The 26,318-nt window shown below is 42.1% G+C and overlaps 1 protein-coding gene across 3 annotated transcripts in view; it reads right to left on the minus strand.

Moving 5' to 3' along the window:
• ATXN7 (ataxin 7) overlaps positions 1–26,318 on the minus strand; it is a 132,570-nt gene that overhangs the window by 38,289 nt on the left and 67,963 nt on the right. For all 3 annotated transcript variants that reach the window (XM_043442957.1, XM_043442956.1, XM_043442955.1), the window contains one exon: positions 12,259–12,363. In XM_043442957.1, the coding sequence (XP_043298892.1) occupies positions 12,259–12,363 (105 nt within the window). The remainder of the gene's footprint in view (positions 1–12,258; positions 12,364–26,318) is intronic.

Consider the following 26,318-nt stretch of genomic DNA (forward strand, 5'->3'; position numbering starts at 1 on the left):
AAAACTATGACCTGTAGTCCCTGCTAATGAAACATGGGATTATATGTGCTTGTAAAGAGTTATGAGCATGATAAAAATATAGAAGGATGTATACTAAGTTACATATGAAGAATGTACCAAGTTACATAGATGAATTACAGAGTGGAGAGGACCAGTACAATTGGAGAAGGCAGGGAAGCAGAAAGAGCCAATGAGATAGAAGGCAGTAGGCTGAACTGAAAACAGCATATTTGAGATTATTACACTTGGGTGTCTATGTAAATATATATGACAGATGAATGCGCCTCATATATTCAGGTGTCAATCAAAAAATCCATAAAGAAACTGACTCAAGTTTTTGTCATAAAAAATTGCACTGTGAAGAAAGCAGAAGAAAAATTTAAACAGCATGAAACTCTGGTATTAAATCAAAGTATCAAGTCCTGACCACGGTACCCATTTCATTGGTTTGGCTGTGCAGACGGATTCACGCCAGTAACATAACAAATCACAGTAAGAATCACAGCGTGTGAGGCTAAGCGACTTGGGTCGTGTCCGGCTCTGCGAACCTGTGGACTGCAGCCCGCCAGGCTCCTCTGTGCATGGGATTTTCCAGGCAAGAATACTGGAGTGAGTTGCTGTGCCCTTCTCCAGGGGCTCTTTCCAACCCAGGGATCAAACTCTCGTCTCATGTCTCCTGCACTGGCAGGCAGATTCATTACCACTGACACCACCTAGGGAAAAGGCCTATTAGCCACTCTTGTGAAACAGCACCTTAACTTTCTAAAGCTCACTACAAATCTTCTACAGCAGGAGTTTTAACAGTCTTTTAAAACTATCAAACCTAAGAAGTAATGAAATAAAGTTCATACTGGAGTTTATTTTTTACCCTAGGAGAGTATAAATCAAGAACTACATCATGTGAGATAAGGGGCTGACTGCTTATTTTAAATTGAGATAATTACCTTCCCTGATCTGTTTTCATTAACTTTCAAACACACAAGAGGAAAAGCTATATGATTTCTTTGAAGTTCAATTTGAGAACTGTTGACTTAAAAGCAAAACACAAAAGTAAACCTAAATATTGGAATTTCTATATACACAATAAGCAATGAGGAAGGAAATAGGTGAATTCAACCTCTGCCCACTGCCCCAAACCAGCTGTAGGGGCCTGAACCCTGCATGGGAGGCATTAGTCCAGTCAGGTAGTAGGTGCTACAGCAGACAGAAGTGATAAAAACTCCCTCTTCTGGTCAGACACAAGACCACAGCTTAATAGGGCCAATGCAGCAGGTGTGTGCGAATCTCAACTAGTCAACACACAAAAATGGCCTTGTAAAACAATGATTGTCAGGAGAAACGTCTTTTAGCAAATAGAACTAAATATGGATTTATATCCTGAACTGTCCCCTTCAAAATATGAAGCACAGCCATCCTAATGATTTCTAGATGTAGCAGACAAGTCAGGAGTGACACTGCTGAATATTAATAATTTATTGACTGATTTATGCTGCTGGACACTCACATTTTCATTGCCTCATTCTGGTGACACAGATCAGAAGTGTTGACGTTGTTCGTTCAATCAGAGCAGCACTAACCTGGAGGCAGCTCTGGTCAGCCTCCAGGTGGAGAATCCATCCACTGAGACACTGACAGACATTCTCCAAGAAGAGTGCATGTGATAACGTAGCACTGACAATCTCAATGTCTACCAATAGGGGACAGGCTAAGTTAAATACATTGAGGAAGTGAAATAATAGGCAATCTTTTTTTTAAAAAAAAAGGAAGTAATGTGCATTAACATGGAAAAATAAGCTAGATCACTAAGTTTAAAAAAGTGAACTTATAATAAATCTAATTTTTCATGTGTGTGAAGGAAAAAGCCAAATATTGCTTTGTCCAGGGTCTAGACATGCTCCAAGTGTTTATGTCAACCTGTGCCCCTGGAAAGTAAGATGGAAGAGATTCATCTACTTATTCTGACTGCATATTTGTCCTCTGTTGTTGGTTCACGTTTTTCTTATATGATGTGCATTACCATGTTAATAATGAAAAAAAAAAAACTCAAAATACATGTGTTTTTCCTTTTTAATTAGAAAGTTTCCACTACCCAAATGAGAGGATCCTTTTGTTTTCAGGTTTACATGACTAAATTACTGTTTCACTTTAAAACGGCAACAAAAACCCAAAAAGAATAAATGACTCCAAAGTTCTGCATCACTGCAATAATTATTTTCTATCTCTACAATCTTTAGGAAATGTCTAAAGACTTAATGCATATAATACATCATGACTTTTTGTTCAGGTCATTACACTTCATTGGAAAACAAACAAACACAAAAAAGCCCACATACAAATTGAAATAACCACCCCATGATCCACAAGCTAAGTAAACCATCCAGCTGCTTGTGAGCCATTCCCTGTCCCTTCTTCTCCAGTTCGTCAGCCGGCCCTGCTGGCCTCCTCCTTCTGTGCTGATTCCTACTCCAGCCGCAGCTCTCTGCCTCTGCTGCCGCCGCCCTGTCAGCCCAGGCGTCCTCTCCAGACCCCGCGCTCACCTAGTCTAGTGCAGTGCAGCCCACTCTGCCTCGCCCTGCTTCCGCTCTTGTCCTCCGTTTCACAGAGCAACCACAAAGCAGGTCAAGACCCTTTCTGACTCAAGATCCTCCAGAGACTTTGCACAGTCTGCACTGGCAATCCAGATTCCTTTCATTTGGCCCCAGCACCCCCTTCTCCAACTTGCCCCCTCTCCTCCCCGCACATTACGTTTTCACCTCCTCTCTGGCCTTCCTGCAGGAACTCTGCACCTGCCAGTTTCTCTGTTTGGAACACTGCTCCTCCAGATCTTCACATGGCTGGCTGTTTTTCATCACACACCTTCCACATCAATTCCTCCGAATGGCTTTTTTTGACTAAGCCTTACCTAAAGTGTCTGGCCCCATTTTTTCTCTGACATTAACCCAAGCCTTTATCACTATTTGAAATCATCTTATTTTACTCGATTTTATCCTATTCATTCCATCCTCTTTAAACAGAATATAAGCTGCATGAAATCAAAGACACTGCTTTCCTAGTTCATTGGAGAGAAATGCCTAGACAGGATGCACTCAATAATTATTTGCTAAATGAGTGAACAGTATCCTTGCCAATTTATGGCTTTTTAAAAAAGCCCCAAAGGCACAGATATTAATAAAGGCAAGGATTTCAGTATAAAGAAAAATCAGTGCATTTTATAACTAGAAATTAAAATGTAGCTCTTACAAATGGCATAAACAATACCATTTAAAATATATATGTTGATTATATAACCAAGAAAAAAAAAGATAAACGTATTAGTTAGGGACAAAGTGATCCTTTATCTGATGCTACTGAAGTTACTTGAAAATTTTAATTTGCACTGTTTGGCTGGTGGTAGAGAAAAATTGAATTCACTGCATTAATTTTACATCATGTTCTTCAGTGACAAGAAGCTTAGATCAAACAGTCAACTTGGAATTTCCTTCGAGAATTAAAGTAACATCTACCCTGACATTGCTCACGTTATGATGTGCCTGCTCTGGTTTGCTCCCTTCCTGGTTCAGCCCTTGACTGCTGGAGAAAGGCCTGGCATATGTCTTTGAAGCAAAAGAGTGAAGTATTTTTGGCTCTGCAACAAATTTCAGTCTTTATACCGACTGCAGAAATATGCCAACCAATTCGCTAGAGAAGCTACAAAATGTCACGAGGCTGGGACAAAAAGAGGCGGAGCTTGGCTTTGGGTCTTTACTCTGGTTTAGGGTTAAATAAAGTGGGACAGGCCAAGGAGAAATCCAGTGACTATGCTAAATCAAGTATCCACCTACGACCATTATGTCTTCAAATTATTAAATGTTCTCTCTGAGGTAATGGGTTTACACTGCTGACCCGGTCACTCTAGGCAATTCCACCTGAGATACAACATCTGTCATTAATGACAGTTTTGTGACATGTGGAATTCATTACATCTTCTCGAGATTGTCCTTTAACTCTATACACCCTTATTATATGCAAAAGAAACAGATGGTCAGTTCAGTTCAGTTGCTCAGTCGTGTTCAACTCTCTGCAACCCCATGGATGCAGCACACCAGGCCTCCCTGTCCATCGCCAACTCCCAGAGTTTACTCAAGCTCATGTCCATTGAGTCAGACATGATGTCATCCAACCATCTCATCCTCTGTCGACCCCTTCTCCTCCTGCCTTCAATCTTTACCAGCATTACGGTCTTTTCTAATGAGTCAGTTCTTCGAGTTTCATCTTCAACATCAGTCCTTCCAATGAATATTCAGGACTGATTTCCTTTAGGATGGACTGGTTGGATCTCCTTGCAGTCCAAGGGACTCTCGAGTCTTCTCCAACACCACAGTTCAAAAGCATCAATTCTTCGACACTCAACTTTCTTTATAGAAACAGATGTTAAGTAGACAGAAAATTCAGCCTGAGACATTTTATCTGTGTGAATGACATTTAATTTAGGAGTTTGATCTGTAAACTGGGAATAAAACCATCCATTCAGTGAGTCGCTAAGAACAGGAAATAAGATAATACAAAAACACTTTGTGAATCATCAAGTCCTGCTACAAATTATCATTAGTCTGTGGACTTTTAAATTACTATTAGTCCTAAAAAGATTAAGTTATCACTGAAAGTTTCAGAGTAGAATAAGACCCAAACAACTGAAGAGAAAAAAAGAAACATTTTTTTCTTTATCCAAAAACAAAGTTACTTAATAGCCAAATGAAACAACTCATTCAAAATTCCTGAATCCATTACCTTCTACACCTAACTCCATCAGATCACAAGAGGGAGAAAGTCTTCTTTATTGAAAGGCAAAACCTCTGCTCTGTGATACAGAGTTGCTTAATTACACAAGAGCAATCATTGGTCACAACTATGTTAAATTGTTGTCGACAGTGGGATTGGCATTTTTGCCAGAGAAAGCCCATGGGATGTCATACAGTAAGATTTGTTTTGCTCACCCAGTCATGTTCTTTGAAACCAATTAATTAGCTCAAAAAACTGAGTAATTCCTATTTATTCATCTTCTGATGAAAACGACTTTTCAGAAAAATATAATTTATGCTAGCACCTAAAAAAATCCACCACCTTAGTGCATTTATTAAGTCCCAACTATGCATGTGGCTGTTAACTTTACAGGGTTTGTAATATCTACAAGTGGAGAAAGCTCTAAGGTCGCAGAGGAGTGTCAGCGAAAGATACATTCATGAAAAAGCCAGATTTATGACATCCCCTTCTGCGAAGAGAGTCTGAGGGGCACATGTTTTACCCCAAGCCCAGACTCGCACGTCACTTACAGCAATGGGGACGCGCACAACACGTAGTATCAATGGATAAATGGCAAAGGGTATTTATCTGGGATCCTTCTGCAGATCAACATGAGATTTGAGAATTCTGCTCCCTAGGTAAGGCACTTCCTAGACTAGGACTGGCCTCGGGAGACAGCTCCCTGAATAGCACAGGAAACCAAATCCGACAGCTTGAGCTGGTGTTTCCCCAAACATGGAGTAGGTATCACTCTCCAGCATTAACAACATTAAATCTCAAGTGAAAACTTACTCCCTTCCTAAATCTCCTTCACTTTTTGTGATAACACCATGTCACTCTGTGGATGACACTTGCCTAAAACGTGCTAGTCTCCCTCCAACTAAGGCAGCAGGCCTCAGGGCTCAGTGCTGGTGCTGGCAAGAGTAGCAACAAATAACTGAATCTTTTCACTAGATTTATTTTCACACTTACCACCTATGGCAAAGGACGTCAGTTTTCCCACTGATGACTCTAGTGAGGTTTTCTTTGTGAAAGATTTAAATAGAAGTGGTTTGATTTTAAGAAAAAAAAATTAAATGGAAGTAAATAAATCATAAAGATGGAACTTGATGGAGCACACCTGGGGAAAAGGTGGCTGAAGTCCACGTGCTCAGACTCGGGGCTGAGCCACAGGGTGAAACAGTGGTCAGCCTAACTCATCTGAGGCAAAATACTTGGGCAGCTGACATTCGAGTGGGGCTTCCATTAATTATAGAGATGCTACCAGACGACCCGTCCGATCTGAATTCACATCACTCATGTATTTCACCGAGGTAGGACCAGCCCATGTCTGCCTAAGACAGGTTGACAGAAGTTATGGTATTCTTCACAAACAAATTCTTCACAAGCAAATTCAAATAGAAGCGGCAGGGTGCAAGGCAGTGCAGCACACGGCTTCTCAGAACCACCTGCAAAGCTCCTTCCACACAGAACCCCAGAGCCTCCCACCAGTCACTAGCTGACCCCACCTGTTCAGACCCATAGTAAATGTGTATAAATGGAAATACACAGTTTATGCTATTCAGTAGCCAATTTAGGGCCAACACATTTACTATGAATGAAAGTATCTACTCAGATCCCCAGCCTGGCTAACACAATCTCAAAAGAAAGGTGCTTCCGGCCACAGGGCATGTCACCATCTTAGTCCTCTTTCATACTTAAGGTCTCAGAGGCAATTACTGCAAGATTTCCAGGACATGATACAAAAAGTTAAAAATCAGTTTAAAAAAAGCAGGGGCCTCCTCTCATGCCATCCTTGCTAGACTCAACAAATCTCTGAGCGCCGATCTGCGTCAGTCCCTATGCCAAGCACAGGAATACAAAGCAGCAGCCCCATGGGGGGAGGGGATAGGCTGTGAACACAACGCATCCTGGCAAGCCCTTGGGCCACAATCAGCTGAGGGAGCTGTGTGGAATGCAGACTCCTAGGTCCTCTCTCTGGCTCCTTCCAGACTGCCAGTCTGCAGTGGGTAGGAGGAAGGGGGCCACTTAGGCAGCTCCTCTTTGATTTGGAAACACAGGAGGTTTTGGATGCACTGATTCAACTGTATGTTGAAAATCTGAAATTAGCAGTAAGAAACATCTCACTCCTAAAAATACTGAATAACTAAAGAGAAGTACGAGGCAGCTGGGACTATTTCAAAACATTAAAACAACAACTAGAAAGCATGGTATTACTATACAGTTTCCAAGAGAGTCATCTATACAACAAGAGTGATCAGACTACAAAATGGAAATGCCAGAATGACACTACAATCACTCACCATCACTGACCCAGGAGAAATCCTGGTGAAGAGTTAACTCATGAAAAGGCAGCTCAGTCAGCAAAAATGTACAGACACAACATTTCAGGTGTAGCTCCAGACCAGTGCAATACAGTGAATACTCAGGAGAGCAGGTCACACAGATCTTCTGGTTTCCTAACACTTAAAGTTATGTTTATGCCATACTGTAGCTTATTAAGTGTGCAAAAAAGCATTATGACTTAGAAGAACTGGAGTGAGTTGCCATTTCCTTCTCCAGGGGATCTTCCTGACCCAGGAATTGAACCTGGGTCTCCTGCATTGCAGAGAGACTCTTTAGCATCTGAGCCACCAGGGAAGCCCCTAAAAGAACGTACATGTGCTTAGCTGCTCAGTCGTGTCTGACTCTTTGTGACCCCATGGACTGTAGCCCACCAGGCTCCTCTGTCCATGGGGATCCTCCAGGCAAGAGTACTGGGGCCAGTTGCCGTGTCCTCCCCTCCAGGGGATCTTCCCAACCCAGGGATCGAACCCAGGTTTCCTGCATTGCAAACAGATTCTTTACCAGCTGAGTTACCAGGGAAGAACATACATACCTTAATTAAAAAAAATAAAACTGTTTCTAAAGAGCTTCCCTCATAGCTCAGCTGGTGAAGAATCTGCCTGCAATGCAGGAGACCCTGGTTTGTTTCCTGGGTTGGGAAGATGGATTCTTTACCATCTGAGCCACCAGGGAAGCCCAAGAACACTGCAGTGGGTAGCCTATCCCTTCTCCAGGGGACCTTCCCAGCCCAGGGATCAAACAGAGGTCTCCTGCATTGCAGACAGATTCTTTACCAGCTGAGCTACCAGGGAAGAACACACATACCTTAATTTAAAACAAATAAAACTTTGTTTCTAAAGAGCTTCCCTCACAGCTCAGTTGGTAAAGAATCCGCCTGCAACGCAGGAGACCCTGGTTTGTTTCCTGAGTCAGGAAGATCCCCTGGAGAAGGGATGGCTGCCCACTTCAGTATTCTTGCTTCCCTGGTGGCTCAGCAGGTAAGAAATCTGTCTGCAATGTGGGAGACCTGGGTTTGATCTCTGGGTTGGGAAGATCCCCTGGAGAAGGGAAAAGCTACCCACTCCAGTATTCTGGCCTGGAGAATTCCATGGACTGTGGAGTCCATAGGGTTGCACAGAGTCGAACACAACTGAGTGACTTTCACTTTGTTTCTAAAAAACGCTAACCATCATCTGAGACTTCAGTAAGCTGAAGTAGCAACAAAAATCACAATAACACAGGAACAATGAAAAAGTCTGAAATGTTTCAAGAATTCACAAAATATGACAGAGACATGAAGCCAGTAGATGCTGTTAGAAAAATGGATTCAAGGAGTTTGCTTGACACAGAGTTGCCCCCAACTTTCAGTCTGTAAAAGACACACTCTCTGTGAAGAACAATAAATCAAAATGCAAGAAATGAGGTATGTCTGCAGGTCTCTCACTATTTTGGGTAACAACCTGTTCACAAATTCAGCATAACATTATCAACATGAACTGAGCGACAAGCCTTGCTGCTACTGTAGCTTCCTCCCCGTCACGGCCAGGCAGCAGTGGTTTTAAAGGAACTGTCTGCTAAATTTTATGGCAACTGCTCACTTGTTCATAAAAGTCACAGATGAGTATCATTAAGACATGAATTCACAGAAGACTGCCCACACATTTTCACCAAGTTCATCAGAAGGGAAGACAGCAGAATCTCTCCTTTGGCAGGTGCAAGTTCTTCCTAATACAGCAATAAACAGCTTGCAATGGCTACTTAGAAATTTCTTGAATTTCAAAAACAGGTTTTGCTTTTGACTCTGGAAAATAAACATGTAGCAATAGGCCTTCTGGAATTACAACAAAGGAGAATGGGTTGCAAATACTTCTTCCGGTTCCTGGTCCTGGCCCCCGACCACCTCTTTTTTCCCAGATGAGTGAGCTGTCACTCCCGAACTAGGCCAGGGACATCACATGGTGCCTTCCTCCACTTTGGGAAGTTGCCCCCAAGCCCATACACCTAGCCGTCTCCAAACCTCCTGTTTATTCCATCAGCCTTCCCTTGGCTGCCGCCCCCGAAGAGGAAACTCCTGCATTTCCCAATGAATCCCTCTGTCAGCACCTGGCCCCCTTCGTCCCACCAGAGGCCCTCTCGTCTCCTACAGCTTGAAGAGCTCCCTTGCCGCCAAGGGACCAGCCCGCAGTGGCCCGGGCCAGCTGCGCGCCCCGCCTTCCCGAAGGCGCCGGGCTCTGTCCTGAGGCCTGCACTCACACCACACCTTCCGCTTCGGGGGTCAGCACAGTTCCTTTGTCACTGAACATGTATCTTATTAGAAGACGTTATGGATGCTACAGACTGATAGAGAAAGAGAGAAGAAATATGATTTCGAGACACTCTCCCCTCCCCTACCTCGCCCTCAATATACAGACATTCATTCTATGAGAGACAGAGGAAGATAAAGAAAATCATCTCCAAGAAACGTGCTGTAAGTAAGTGAAGTGCTTCTGGAAGAGGGGACCAAGAGGGCCTCCTCCTGACTAGGTAAGGCCTGGAAGAAGGAACACCTTTAAGTGGGCTTGATGCAAACAGTAGCTGTTTTCATACTGCATCATTAAGGCAAATCATTCAGGTGTTAAAAATCCTGCAACAGGTTCCCAGTGACATATCAAGCTCAGGGTGTCTGATGGCACTGAATCTCTCTGAACAGCCCCAGCCTTGCCCTGGCACACAGCTCTTCCCCACGGGGTACATCAGCTCCAGCCAATGGAGATTCTGTGGAGTACATTCCAGACAGCCTGGAATTTCCTGCCTCCGCGCTTGCTCCCATCAGCCCTGTGGCCAACCTGGCACCACCAAATATGGCTGTGCAGTGCACAGTCTGTGCTACGGTGACGGCCTTGTCCATCCCCATCACAACACTTCCCATTTTAGAGGATCGTAGGTGATTTTTTTAAAAAAGTATTTTCTGCATTTTCCACAATGGACATGTATTCCACACCTAAAAACTGATGGGGACAATCTGCACATGGGAAAAACAATCCATCCTACTCTTCGGAATAGCCTGATGTGAAGAAGGCTATTTCCTTTAAGAAGTCTGCCCCGAGTTACCGAGCAAGAAGCAATCTGTGCTCCTTATTCTCACGGTTTTGGACTGCTGTGTGAGCTTCGACACGCATCTCTCTGTCCCCACAGCGGCACCTCTTCTCTCTCAAAGACTTGTCAAGTGTCAGGTATGCACAAGGGGCTACACCATACCGTGCACTTCATCCTCTCTGGGAACCAATGAGGTTGCTATCACTGTCCCCACATTATAAAAAAGAAGCTGAGGTCGGAAAACTTGCTCAAGGAGAACAACTAACCTATGGTTCTTGCAAGTTTAGATGTAAATCCAGTCTGGTCTGGCTTCAAAACCCATTACTCCCAAATGAAATGAAAATGAAATGAAGTCGCTCAGTCGTGTCCGACTCTTTGTGACCCCATGGACTGCAGCCTATAGGCTCCTCCGTCCATGGGATTTTCCAGGCAAGAATACTGGAGTGGGTTGCCATTTCCTTCTCCAATAGATCTTTCCGACTCAAGGATTGAACCCGGGTCTCCCGCATTGTAGGCAAACGCTTACCGTCTGAGCCACCAGGGAAGTTTTTTTTTTATAACTCCCAAAGCACTCGGCAACTGGCTGTCTTTTCCAATACCAGCCACTTGGAGTCTTAAGCAGGGAGACCATATCTTATTCAGTTTGGTGCTCACTCTGGTGCCTACTCTGGGGCCTCACCCAGAAGCAGAAACTCAAAGGACCTTTTTATGATTACAGAAAAGATTCCTTGGGGGAAAAAGGTGGGATGTGATCGTGAAGGTGTGACTTTGAACAATGGCAGTCCAGCCCGACAGAAAGCCCTGCAGGTTCCAAGCTGGACTGTACCTCCGGCCCTGCTGTTCCCCTAGCCTTACTCTGTGATCATCTTCACCTCTGAACTGCTCTCCTGCTTCCACCCTCCTCGCACAGTCTGCCCTAGCGAGAGAGATGGTCCTGGGTTCCTCCCTTACAGAAACCTTCACTACCCCCAGGCAGCTTCCTCCTCGGGCCTACAAGCCTGTACATGAACAAGGGCCCCGCCCAGAAGGCTGACTCCCATGTCTCTACTTCCCTCACTAACTTCACAAGCCATCTGCAGGTCTGCGAACCGCCACTCCCCTCTGTCACACACTTTTATTCCAGATCCCCGCATGGGTGACCCCCTCTCATCACTTAGGGCTCGGGTCACCAGGGTCACCGCCTTAGAGGCCTTGCTTGAATGCTCTATTACAGAAAGACCCCGTTGCTATTCTGTCTCAAGTCTGTGTTTGTAGTCGTGAGGACAACAATAAAACAACTTGCAGTTATTTAAAAAAAAAAAAAAAAATGTCCAGTTAGTTTTGCCTTTCTCTCCAGCAAGATTTTGAACCCCATGGACGGAAAAATGATAACCACATCCCCATGCCTGAAACAAAGTGAGCACTCAAACACTTCTGAGTTGCTACTGGGTATAAAATTAAACTTTATGATCAGAACTCTTTTTTTTTTTTTTTTACCACTATGACAATGCAAAACAACCTTATTTGGATTCTCCCATGACCGACACCCAGTTAACAGGCCTGGAGTCTCACAGCCCAGGGAAGGCTCAGAGGTTCATGAAACCCCTGAAGTCACAATGCCTCATTTTAAGTACATGCACATTTTGATGGGGGAAGACAGCATAGTTCCATCTTATTCACAAATTAGAACATCAGAGAGATTTAGAACTACTGAACTTGGACATTTCAAAATCACATTTCTTTTAAAAAGAGCCATGTCTCTATATTCTGTGTCTATATATAATTTTACCACCCACTAAATTCACAACCATGGGATCTAGAAGAAAACAAATATTTTACTCCACTGATGCAGTATTTCAACAAAGATTTTATGAAATACATTTTCCCTCTAAGTTTAATAAAAATGAGAAAAAGGCACATTCCTTTCAAGAAAATTCAGAAAACCCCTAACATCTGATAGGCATTAACCCATTCAATCAATTAGAAAACCTACTTCCTGATAGAGGGGAGGGGTAGTACACCCCACCCAGGCTGTCACAGCTTAATCCTGCTCTACCTTTTTACCCTCTAATAATGATTTTTAAATGGTTAAGCACTTACCATAATGTGATTGAAATGCCTGTGGTTTGACAACCTGATTACAGTCGTTACACACCACCAAGTAGAAATCATCGTGGGCTGGACAGAGACCAAATATTGGCATGTCTGCAATAAAGACAGAGAGCATCACTCACTCACGTGGTTCTTGTTAATAGGAAACCATCTGGGGTGGTGATATTTCCTAAAAGAGCTGTCTTATGATAAAGTGCACAGGATAAAAGTTATTCCAGTTTAAAAGTAACTGATGTGATGCACCATGACTATGAAGAGAGAAACCAAATCAGGCTTACAGAAACACCATTAGAAAGGGTTAAAATAAAATGCATGAGAAATCATTAGTATGAGGTAAAACAGACCAATGTATTAAAATACGATCCATGAATGCCCTCACACAATAAAGCAACTTCAGGAGAAGTCTAATAAGGGTTATGAGGAAGAATCTGTAACCACAGAAAATGTCTAGGAATTCACAAAGCAGTACCATTTAATGGTTTTATTTAACTATGCATTCTATTCCAGCCATCAAGTCTCTGAGTTCTATGGAACAGTTAAGAAAGAAAGCAGAGGTTTCCCTTAAAGAGTAAAATTGCTGGTTTCGTCAACATGTAATACAAAGAAAACTATTTTCATACTTTTTTTTACAGGTCACAACTAACCCCCAGTCCTTTTGTTTACATACTGATGCCACTGAAGAGAAAGAACTTCAGTACAAGCGTAACACTGCATACATTAATCTCGGTTCAATTACTGGAACAGGGCAAAATACAGGTTGGATTTTTTTATAGTGAGAACTTAATTAAACATAAAACCAGTCTACCTGCATATATATGTAAATTGAAAGTACAGTAACTTGATACCTGATAATACACGATTAACCAAAAAATCCTAACTGTGGATAATTAATAATAATTGCAACAACCAAGGGAACAGAGAGAACACTTCAAATCCATAATCTTAACTCTTTTAAATATTTCAAAATTGGTATTTTACACTAGGTGCTCTACTTAGAATATCTGCAATGAATAGATTATTAGCACCATTTCAATTGGGCAAATATTTTAGTAGACCAAATACCAAGTTTAAAGGGAGGAAAAAGATCTAAAAAGCTGATTAGCATCTGCTTTCTCTCCTGTAAGATTTAATTTCACCCTTTTCTACCCTGGGTGAACTGGGTGGTTTTAAAGGAAACAGAAAATGCCCTGAGGTAATGTAAAGTGACGATAATCTCTAAAATATCAAATTCCGGATCTAATATCTTCCTGTGGCTATAGCTCACATTTTCTTAGACAGTTTCTATTTACGCTGAACTACACAGATAGCCTTTGAATCTGAAACATACCAGGGAGCGACATGATTCTGGGATGCAGGGGTGGCACCGAACACGTTCTACATGCTATGATCTCATTTTACCTTTGCAATTACTAAGGCAGATACCATCATAACCCTGCTGTGGAGAGGAAGAAACTGATTCATAGAAAGGTGAACTACTTTGTCTAAGTCAATACCTGAGATTTCATTCTGACTCATAAGAGTGACTTGAATTTGGCCCCTTTAAGACCAGAGGAATACGATTTCTAGAAATTCTTTCCAGATGCCAACTCCAATAAGTTGACTGTCAGGGCTGAACACCTTTGACCACATAAACTGATAAAAGAACATAAGAAGGTTCTAACAGATTGCTGATTTCTGTGACTAAGCTTAACAATTTCATGAAAAGTAAGAGCCAAACAATGTGCTACTTTCCTCGAAAGCAAGCCCACATTGAGTTAAAAATAGTACACGTGGGAGAGGGGAAAGGGTAAATCCATGCAGTGATCCACATGAAATAAGCTACTTTCCATGGCTACATTTGACATGACATTTCATTAAAAAAAAAAAAAAAAATAGACTAGTAGTTTACCTTAGGTTTCATATATCCCTAGGTTAAATGACTCTGATACAAGACAATTAAGATGGAAAAGTTGAATTACAGAAATGGCATAACATTCATAACTTACAGCTGAAAAATATGAAATGTCTACAAATATCAAATCAATAGGTCATTAATGAAACCAACTTAATTAGTTTTATTAATTAAACAGTAGCTAAAGCATTAAATCTGGAGAAGGCAATGGCAACCTACTCCAGTACTCTTGCCTGGAAAACCCCCTAGACGGAGGAGCCTGGTAGGCTGCAGTCCATGGGGTCGATAAGAATTGGACATGACTGAGTGACTTCACTTTCACTTTTCACTTTCATGCACTGGAGAAGGAAATGGCAACCCACTCCAGTGTTCTTGCCTGGAGAATCCCAGGGACGGCGGAGCCTGGTGGGCTGCTGTCTATGGGGTCGCACAGGGTCGGACAGGACTGAAGCGACTTAGCAGCAAAGCATTAAATTAAGTGATCTCGCCCACCCTGGCGCTCTGTGATGACTTACAGGGGTGGGATGGTGGGGGGTGGGGGGGGTGGAAGGGAGGGGAGATATATATATATAGTTATGGCTGATTTGCACCACTGCATGGCAGAAACCAACAAAGCAATGTAAAGCAACTGTCCTCCAGATAAAAAAATAAATTAGGTGATTTCAGTTGAGACTGAATTCAGTTTAGACTTGGGCCTCTGCGATGTGCCTGCTTTGTGTGGTGCCTCACAGCACTCTATGGCAAGCAATGTGTTTACGATAATGTCACTTTGCCAGAGAGCAGATACTGCTGGGAATTAGCCCCCACCCCTTTATAAATAAGGCAATTGTAAAAAAAAAAAAAAAAAAAAACTGTATCAATCTTTTCAAATAATAAGGATGTGACTGGCCGCAATAAGGCTTATGTAGAAAACTGTTCTTTTTCTGTTCTGGTTCCTTTCAACCTGTACTTCTGCAAAAAGTTCAATTTCTTCAATAACTTAAAATTTTTTGCAACTGATGACAACAATAATGATGATAATCATATGGCATTTACTGAGAGACTACTATGTGCCAAGTTCTGAACTAAGCACTTTTTATAAGGTGTATCCTACAACAGGAGCCTAATTTTACTGATGGAGACAAGAACTCGTCTTCAATCACCCAGCAAGAAAGTACAACCAGGACTCAAACTTAGGTTTGCATCATCTCTGAAATCACTTCTTAATCTCTTGGTAGCACATCACATCTCCCTAAGAAGCCAGCATGTGTACGCTTGTGCCCTCACACAATCCCCGTGGAAAGAATGATGGTACACTGAAGTACAGTTCATGCTACCCTATGAAACCGAGTTCCTGTGAGAAGAACCTAAAGCAACTTGAATTTTAGCTTTCTAAATTCTTCCAGATATCCATATTTAGATGTAAACTAGGGGATACGAAATAATTTAAATGTCTTCTTCAGGGGGAAAAAAGGAGTTCTATATCCTTTCTCTGCACTGAAACATTCCAGAGGCCTTAGCAACAGGAACAGCATGTGGAATGTTGTGGTAACAGAGAAAATGAAATAATTTTTGTGAGAGACAGTATGTTTCCGAATACTTTTAAAGTGTAAGTTCACAATCAGCCCATCTATAAGTTAACATATGGAACTTGCCCAAATGCAAGAAGGAAAAAAAAAGCTTCATTTATGACAGAAAAGAAAGAGCTCCTACTGAGTTAAAATGAGTTCCTATTGAGTTAAAAAAAAAAAAAAAGTTTACAAAATAGTCTTTAAATATACAAGGTAAATCATTATAAGAAATATAATGAAAAGTTTTAAAACCGTACTTGATCCCATGGACTCTGACCTGATTTGAAAGAATGGATTTTATTGTGGGTAGGTCCTAAATTTTTCTCAGGATTCAGGTCATCCCAACCTTCCAATTAGTGAGTGGCCCGGCACCCACATCTAGGCCATCATGTTTCAACACTTGGAGACCCCAGGCCGGCGAAGCAGGAAGGACTGGGTTCAGTCCCACGGACACGTGAGCACACATGTGAGGGCCTCCCCAGTCCTGTGCAGAGTGAAGGCCCCCTGACCAGAGCCAGTCCTGACCAGTCAGTTCGGGGCTGCCACCCTCACGGGAGGACCACGCTCAACAGCACAACGGACGCTGCAGCCAAACATTTCACCTTTGCAGTACCCTGCGCGTCTCCCCTCTCCCATGCACCCAAACTTCTACACGCCAACAACTCCCACATTTCTGTCTCTAGCCCAGACGGCTCCTGACCTCTGTCTAGACTCACATATCCAACTGCCTACCAGACACCACCACCTGGATGCCTTTCATACATCTCAGATCAAAGGAGCACGTCCGAGAGAGCAGTGCTTCCCACCCTGCCCTGTCTCCCACCCCCCACCCCCAGATCATCCCTCTTTTGTGTCAATGACCCTACTCATCTTAGGAAGCTAAACCCCGGACATGACCTCTGACTCCTCTTTCCCTCATCGCACACAGACCACCAGCAGGTCTGATCACTCTAACGCCTCTGACCACTTCTCTCCCTTGTTTAGGCCCCACTGTAAAGCCTGTCCCCAGCACCTTTCCTGTGGACCATGGAAGACATCTCCCATGCGGTTGACAATCCCTTCCACATGGATGCCAGAGTGAGTCTGAAACTCTCCAACACATCCTGTGACTACTGTTAAAATTTCCCAAGAAACTGCCCACTCCTATGGAATAAAATCCCAGCCTTTACTATAACCCCCAAGGCATGGCCAGAGGTTTATCCTCCCCGCTTTCCACTCCCTGTCCCCTGAGCCCCTGGCCCTCTCTGCTTGGCTCACTCTGCTCCAGGCACACTGACCTCCATCCTCTCCTTTGAGAGCTTCCTCTCCGCCAGGCGCTGCCCTTGCTCGTCACGAGATGCCTGGTGCACTCTCATACATCAGGGCTCAGCTCAGCCGTCACCTCTCTACAGGGCTGTCTCCAGCCCTCCCAACCACTCAGTCACAGGCCTTGTAAGCAGAGTGGCTACCAGTGTGGGCCACTCCCCAGCACTCGGAATCCAATGTGATCTTGGGCAAGTTCCCTAACCTCTCTCAACTTCAGTTCTTCATATGTCAATCAGTGATGATCACATTACCTAATGCACCAGGTGCCTCCCAGGGTAGAAAGGCCTGAGAAGACCCAGGAAGGGCCCACTCATGTCCCCCAACAGCCTGGGAGGTAGAAGTCATGCATCCTCACCGTACTGCTCAACCAACTAAGGCAACCAGACACTAGATTTCACAAGCCAGTAAGTGGCAGAGTCAAGATCTGAACCCGGGTCTGCTGGGCCCCAAAGCCCAGACATTTCACTGACGGGGACTTTCAAGACCATGTGAACGTGGATGACTGTGCAGTTCTGTGTGACAGCAGACCCCTTGCCTTGCCGAGCAGATTCTGAGAAGTGAGCTCTTGTTGTGTGATGGTGAAGCAACGTCTGCCATCTGGAAACTTCCCATAGCTTCCAGTTGTTCTTCGGATAAGAACTAAGGCCCCGACAAGGCTGGCGCCCTGCACATGGCCTTTGTTCTGTCCCTGATGCGCACAATGCTGTCTCCTGTCACAGCAGCATGGTGCCTGCTGTTCCCGCTGCTTGGACCCCCTTCCTCAGATCTTCACCTGGCTGGTTGCTTTACTCCACTTGGTCTCAGCCTCAATGTCACATCCGTGGAGACCTGGCCGGTGTGGAGACCTGGCCAGTCAGGCCCCCCGTCTGCTCTCACAGCACTGACTCTGCCTTGCTACACAGCACCGTGCCCCGTCTGTAACTATTCATCTAACTATAGAGCCTCAATCTCCTCCCACTAGACTAAGTTCCACATATGTCTTGTTTCCTGCTCCAGTGACAGTGCTTAACAACGCCTAACCTGAAGGATGAGGGGTGAAGGTGTCAGTCACTTAGTCATGTCCAACTCTTTGCAACCCCATGGACTGTAGTCCACCAGGCTCCTTTGTCCATGGAATTTTCTAGGCAAGAATACTGGAGTAGGTAGCCATTCCCTTCTCCAGGGGATCTTCCCAACCCAGGGACTAAACCTGGGTCTCCTACATTGCAGGCAGATTCTTTAACATCTGAGCCATGAATTCCAAACAACTAATGCATGCACTAACATTATTGGGTGGACAGTAACTGAAGTATTAGATGAAATCTTTGTGGTCCTCCAAAGTCCAGGATATAATTGTGCCTTTATGTCACATAATGTTACACAGTCACCCACTAGAACGGGGTGTCCACTCAGTAAGACAAAAGTTCAAGGGTGAGAAAGCTTCCCGTGAACACATGATCCTATTTCTAGGGGTACTTTCTGGTTGAATTTTGTGTTTCAAGGTCTGATTCTCAAATATGCACATTGGCAAATTCTCATTTGCTAGCGTGTGCAGCGCAGTAACTCCAAGCAGTTCTGGAGTCAGACAACTGAGATCAAATCCCTATTCTTTCTCTTAGTAGCTACGTGAACACCATTAAATTATTAACCTCTCTGAACTTCAGTTTCCTCATTTGTCAAGCAGAGTTAATAGGACCGATATTTCACAATGTTACGGTGAGGATGAAACGAACTAATCCGTGGAGAGCATTCCGTGCTGGACACATAGTGAACACTCAGCAAAATAAACAAAAACACATAATATCACACACACTAAACATGTTCTGCTGCAAGAGTCCCAGCGCTCACTGATGAAACTCTAAGGAGATTGATATACACACCAAAAGGCAACTATTTTACAATGTGAGCTTAACTCTCCAGGGGTTTCAGCCCCTGCTGCTCCATCCTGTAAACAATGAGAGGCAGGGGAGAGGTGGAGGACACTTGCAGGTGCATCCCATGAAGAAGATCCAAGTCCAAGTCTTGAAGCTTAAGCTCTACCCTGCAAGCATGGAAGAAGCCACAGTTTTAAGGAGGAAAGCCACATGATACAAAAGGTCACTCTGGCATGAGTGTGGATCTACCCAGGTAAGCATGTAGGAGGGCAGTCCCCAAGGGCTGATGTAAAGTCAGAGCAAGACAGGAAGTAGTGATGAAGATGGGCCAGATGAGACTGAAGACATGCTCTGGAGAACTCTACGAACAGCTGAGGAGGGAGACCATGTCATCCAAGGGGTAAGGCAGAGTGGAAGAAACCAAAGCTGGGCTGCAGTCTGTTCCCTGCTCCTTGCAGCTAACGTGGCTGCATGGATGGTGGGAGACACAGATGGGAGAACTCAGCCTGCTATGGGAACAGAGCCTGGCAGTTAAAGGCACAGCTGTTAGAACCACACTGACTGCATTCAAATTCCAGCCTTGTCATATGGTGGCCTTTACCTCCATTTCCTCATCTACAAACGGGAAAAGAAAGAGCACCTATCTCACAGGTTGTAGGAAGAACTAAGGAACAGATATAAGATGCTTGGAACAATGCAAAGTACTTTGTAAACATGAGCCATTTTTTATCATCTTCCAATAACTGTCTTCTGGTCTTTGATCTAAATAGTGGCTATTCTCCCCTCTCTGCCTATTCCAACTCCCCCACCCATACAGATACAGTAAGCAGAGATGCTTTTAAATCACAAATATCACCTATTCTGACTAAACCCTTTAATAGTTTACTATGTAAACTACTGCAATGTAGTCAGAATGAAAATTAATATGTAGAAGGCCCAGCCTGATCTGTGCAACCATAAGACACGGTTCGCTCCTCATCCACACCAGAATTCTATCTCCTCGACAGTTATACCCAAAGGCCAAGCACTTTCGCACCTCACGGCCTTGGCTAATTCTGTTCCCTCTGCACAGAATGCTTTGCCTGGCTGGCTTCAGATCATGGCTTACATTCCATTAAAAGACATTCCCTGACATACCCAATTTAAAGCAGGACCCTCTCTCTTTAGACATTTCTCTCTCTTCACTCATTAGTGATTTATAATTTGTGTCTTGGCTATAACTCTAAGATATAAACCCCCAGAGGCAGTGGCTGGGTCTGCATGGCACAATGCCTGGTACACACTAGGTTCTCAACAAAAGAATTTCAGAAAGGCCTCTGGATCGAACTTCCTGAGTTCAAATTCCCATGCTATTACTTACTAGCAGTATGAACTTGGGCAAATCCTCAGCTTCAGTACCCTCGTTTGTAAAATGGGGATGACAACAGTAGCTACCTTAACAGGTAGTTGTGAGGATGAAATGAGTGAGTATGTACAAAGTTCTCAGAACTATGTCTGGCACAGAGCACGTGCCGTGCTCTCTGCTTAGTTGCTCAGTCGGGTCTGGCTCTTTGTGACCCTATGGACTGTAGCCTGCCAGGTTCCTCTGTCAATGGGGATTCTCCAAGCAAGGATATTGGAGTGGGTAGCCTATCCCTTCTCCAGGGAATCTTCCCAACCCAGGAATCAAACCGGTGTCTCCTGCATTGCAGGTGGATTCTTTACCATCTTACCTACTATGATTATGAATATTTCCATTTTTACTGTCAGTGGGTTACACTGGCCACAGTTTCTAAACTTTGCTGGTCTACGGCTACCGTCTTTTGTACACTCAATGTATTAAGTACTCACTGGATGCTAGATATCATGGCAAATCCTCTACCTACATTATTCATTCATGTATTGAATGTCTACTATGCTCAGACGTGATTCAAGGTTCTGGGCACACATCAGTGAACAAAAAATCACAACAGCAACGACACCTGAGAGGCAGTACATACAACAAAAATAACAAGAGTCTGTAATTACTGAGCACTTCCTATGTTCCAGATAACAGTGCTGAGTATTATTAGCTCACTTCCTCTTCACAATACTACCCAGCTACAGGGGCACTATCTGCACTTGACAGATGAAGCAAGTGAGGAACGAGATTATCTGCCTTAAGTCACAGAGCCAGTGTATGAAGGCGCTGAGAGCTGAAGGCAGGCTACTCTCAAGTACGCGCTCCCCACCGCCTCACGAGATTCTCAGCACTGCCCAGCGCCAGCCCTGCCTCTCCCATCTTGTCCAATCAGAGTCAACAAGACATCCTATCGAACATCAGACTTCTGATGTTACCTCTGAACTGTCTGATTCTCTGCTATACAAGGGTTTCCTTAGATACTAGGACTCTCAGCCCCATCAGTGTCCGAAACACTTCTAAGTAACTGATACTGACTTGGAAGGCTGGTCTGCACATAACTGAGCTTTTATTATGTTCAATTTCAAATTTATTTCAAACGGTAACTATCAATTCTAGATAATCAAAAGGAATGTCAGTGATATAATAAAAAAGTTTTTAATTGCTGTTACTTGAGCTTTAACATCTTAACTGCACAAAAATAAAACAGAATTTTATTTCTACCTTCTACACAAACTTCTCCCAAATTCATATAAACTCATGATTAAATTAAGAATACAATTCTTTTCTTCAAAAGGCAGTCAATACAGCAACACAACATCTGCCAAATATGTTCTATGCAGAAAACCCAAACCCACAACTCTTCATATAACTAAAAACAGCATTAAGTATGGAATGCTATTACCTACTGACCTAGCTGTCTGTTTTTAAGTGGTTAGCTTTATATAGACCATAGCCTAACCCAGAAAACCAATTTAACGAATTTAAAAGAACCAACAAATTTAAAAGAAATTGAAATCATACAAAGTATGTTCTCTGACAACATGGAGTCAAATTAGAAACCAGTAACAGAAAGATACTAGAAAATTTACAAACACTTAGAAATAAGACACTTCAAACAATCCATAACCAAACAATGTAACCTGTGATATTAACAGGCTAAAGGAAAAAAAAAAAATCATTCTATCATAATAGTTGATGCAGAAAAAATATGCATGATTAAAAAAATATCCAGACACCCAAGAATAGAGGAGGTTTCCTTAACTTGATAATGAACATTTACAAAAACCCCAAAACTAACATCATACTTAATGGAGAAAGGCTGCATGCTTTCCTCCTAAGGTCAGAAACGAGGCAAGGATACCCGCTCTCAACAAAGCACTGAAGTTGTTGCCAGAGAGGTCAGGCAAGGAAAGGAAACAAAAGTCATCCAGATTCAAAAGGGAGAAATATAACTTTTTCCATATGCAGATGACTTGATGGTCTTATGCAGAAAACCACAAAAAATCTACCAAAAAACCTCCCAGAATTTACCAGTTTAGCAACATCACAGGACACAAAATTTCTTAGTCTATTTGGGCTGCTTTAATAAAATAACATAGTTTGGGTGGCTTACAAACAACAAACATTTATTTCTCAACAGTCCTGGAAGCTGGGAAATCCAAGATTAAGGCACCAGTGCATTGCGTGTCTGGTGAGAGCCTGCTTTCTGGTTCTGAGTCCTCTTTTCACTGTGTCCGCCACACAGAAGAAGAGATGGAGCTCTCTGAAGCCTCCTTTACAAGGACACTAATGTCATTCATGAGAGCTCTATCCTCATGACCTAACTACTTCCCCAAAGGACTCATCCCTCCAAAAATCATCATGCTGGGGGTTAGATTTCAACACGTGAATTGTGTGTGTGGAGGTGGGGCAGGAGAGCGAACGGGACACAGACAATCAATCTGTGCACAACATCAACATAAAAAAAAAACTTTATTTCTAGATAATCACAATGAACACATGAAAACCAAAATCAAATGGCTAGCCTTCAGCTGTTAAGGCATGTTAAGCAAGTTATTTGCTTTATGGCATAGCTGAGTGTTATCCAACAGCTATGTGGCTATGATGAAATCTATGTCTTTCATAACTTCCTTAAAAGGGATGTTATAATTATCTTATATTTGTAAAGTCTCTAGAAATCTTACCCAAAACATGCCTCAGAAGATGCAGAACTTTTAATAGAAAGCTAAAATGTTAATAACTGTCTTGAGTTTGTTTCAGATTCTTCAAGTCTGAGGGAAGAAGATCCTTCCTCAGATCTTCGATACTAATGGTCACAATGAAAAGAAAGGTACACTCAACTCTATATTCCTCCTCAATATAAAGCCTCACTACTTAAAATACAACTGTTTCTGTATCATTGAGAACCTGGTTAGAATTAGAGAATTTCAGGACCCAACCCAGACCCAGAAAATCAGAATAGGCATTTTATCAAGATTTCCACGTGATTTATATGTGTTTGACAAGTGTAGAAAACAAAACATCATTTAATCTGGATTGAAACTTGAAAACTGTGACCAAATTGGAGAAATTATTCATATATTATGCAGACTCTTTTCAATTCATCCATCTATCAAAGGCATATTGAACATTTCTGCTTAACTATAATTAGCATTTGCACATTACAGAATATAATAAATATACACTATATAATGTATGGGCTTCCCTGGTAGCTCAGCTGGTAAAGAATCTGCCTGCAAAGCAGGAGACCCTGGTTCAGTTCCTGGGTTGGGAAGATCCGCTGGAGAAGGGATAGGCTACCCACTCCAGTATTCTTGGGCTTCCCAAGTATAACGTATACGGAGTATATCAGTGTGCAGTTTTCAGTTACTGTGATGTCTTTGGTTTTGGTACTGGCCTTACAGAATGAGTTTATAAGAGTTCTCTTTTCAAACATTTCTATAGAAAAATGTGTGCAGGGTGAATGCTAATGGTTTTATCGATATTTAGTAAAATTCACCAGTGAAGCCATCTGGGCCCGGGCTTTTGTGTGCATAGGCAGGTAGGGGGTGGGGAAATCTTACATTTACTAACTCAAATTCATGTACTAGGTCTATCCAAATTTTCTAATACTTCTCGAGTTATTTTTGATAGTTTGACAGTATTTTCTATGAATGTATCTGTTTCATCTAGTAAATTCAATGTGCTGGCATAGAGTCATTCACAGTACTCCTTTATAACCCTATTTGTGTCAGGTGGGTAGTGACATTACATATTTAATTCTTGATTTTAATAATAGGAGTTAACGTGGTGAGATCTACCTACAAGTTCGTCAATTTTATCATAATCCAAGTACTCTAATCTTACCAAAATACTAACCTTTGGTTTCAGTGCTTTTTACCCTTTGTTGTCCTATTGTCCAGTTCACATATTAATAATTCATTGTCTTCTCTGCTCTGCTTGCTTTGTGCTTATTCTTTTTCTAGTTTCTTAGGAAGGAAGGTTCTTACTTCTTAATGTAACTATTTACAGCTATAAATTTTCCCTTAAGTAATGCTTCAACCGCAGTATGTTTTGGTATGCTGTGTTTCATTTTCATTAATTTCAAAGTACAATTTCTCTTGTGATTTCTTCCTTGACCCACTACTTATTTAAGAACATGGTGTTTAATTTTCACATGCTTGTGAATTTACCAAATTTCCTTTGGTTTTTAATTTCTAATTTTCTCCATTGTGGTTAGAGAATGCTGTATGATTTCTGTTCTTTTACAATTATTTAGGTTTATTCTACTGTGGCCTAACATATGATCCTGAGAATATTCCATTTGCACTTGAAAAGAATGCAAATGGACTATTTCCAAAAGAATGTTGGTTGTGTCTAACTGGTTTGTTTTTCAAATCTTTCACATCCATATTGCTCTTCTGCCTAGTTGCTGTATCCAGGCTTTAAAGTGAGTTATTGAAATCTCCAATTATTACTATTAAATTGTCCATTTTTTTCCTTTCACAGTGTAAGTTTTTGGCTTCATATATTTCAAACCTCTGTTAGGCACATGCATCTCTATAATTGCTATTTCTTCCAGATGAATTGACTCATTCATGATTATAAAATATCCTGTTTTTAATGACTTTATTAAAAAACATCTACTTTGTCTAATATTTGTACAGCGAGGCTAGCTCTCTTTGACTACTATTTGTTTGTATATTTTCTATTAACTTTCAATATACTTCCAACTTTGAATCTGAACTGTCTCCTGTTCGTAGCCTATCACCGAATCACGATTTTTAAATCCACCTGACAGTCTCTGCCTGCTGAGCAGTATTCGGTCTATTCCCATATAATGCAATTACTGATAACACAGGATTTCAGTCTGTGATTTTGCTATTTAATATACATATTATGTCTTTTTTTTTTGTTGTTCCCCTATTTGTCACTGCATCCTTTTGTTTAAATTGATAGATTCTAATATATTTTTTTTAACTTCCCTTCTTCTACTACCTTCTACATAAAGTTATTTTCTTAGTAGTTCTCCTGGGGATTACAATTAACATCTTAACTTCAGATAATGTACTTTGAATAAAATCAACTTAATTTCAACAGAATTTTATTAATGCTCTGCTTAGACAGGGCTCCATTTTGTGCTCCCCCCAAACCCTCCCCCAACATATAGGCAGTATTTTGCCATTTTTGGTTGAAAACTAGACAATATAGATAATATAACGTGGCATTCTACAAATGAGATCCACCTCCCTTTTTGGTTCGTTTAGTGATTTACCTGGTCTAATTGTGTAAAGTCTGTATTCTTTGTTATGTGTGAGCTTAGTTAGCTAAGTATGGGGCAGGGAGTTCCTTAAATATGTTGAACCAATGAGTCTCTCAGGCTTTGCCGAGGGGCTCTGTGCATATGTTGGGATGTCTTCAACACTCTAGCAATAATGTACACCTCTACCTTAGGCTTCATTTGCTGCTTGTATAGAAACTCAAAATCAGCCAGAGGTGAGAGATTAAGAGATCCGCATATCCTGGACATGCGGATAGCCCTATACATGCATGCTGTTTTCTTCTCTTTTTTAAATTGAAGCGTAGTTGATCTAATGCACATGGTTTTCTAGATTCTCAGGAATCTTGAGAATGTTGGGGCTCTTCAAAAACCCCAATTGACATCTCATTTCTCAGAGTTTACTATTTAGTTTTTTGGTCAGACTCAACTTATATCACCGACTCAGACAAGTGCAATGTACAATGATTGCTTTTTTTTTTTTTTAAACAAATACCCTAGGGATAGGCTACAGAATGAGTTCTGATACAGACAAATTGTGAGAATGGAGCTTTTTAGGGACCTACTAGAAAGTTCAGGGAAAATTTTCTGTGCACACAACTTTAGGGACGCTTCAAACCCATTCTTTCCAGTCTCATAGATTCTAAACTACTGGTTTTCACAGCTACCACAGTTGTGAGGTTTACAGGTTTTCAAAGTTACTGTGGAGCTCGGCATGGCATGGGGTGTGGCAGCATTAAAATGAGGTAAAATACCTCAGAGTTTGCCTGTATTTACAGAGATTCAGTTCTTTGTTTTGTATAAATGCTCA

This window comes from Cervus canadensis, chromosome 22, assembly GCF_019320065.1.
Source record: "Cervus canadensis isolate Bull #8, Minnesota chromosome 22, ASM1932006v1, whole genome shotgun sequence".
In the NCBI taxonomy this organism is placed as follows: Eukaryota; Metazoa; Chordata; class Mammalia; order Artiodactyla; family Cervidae; genus Cervus; species Cervus canadensis.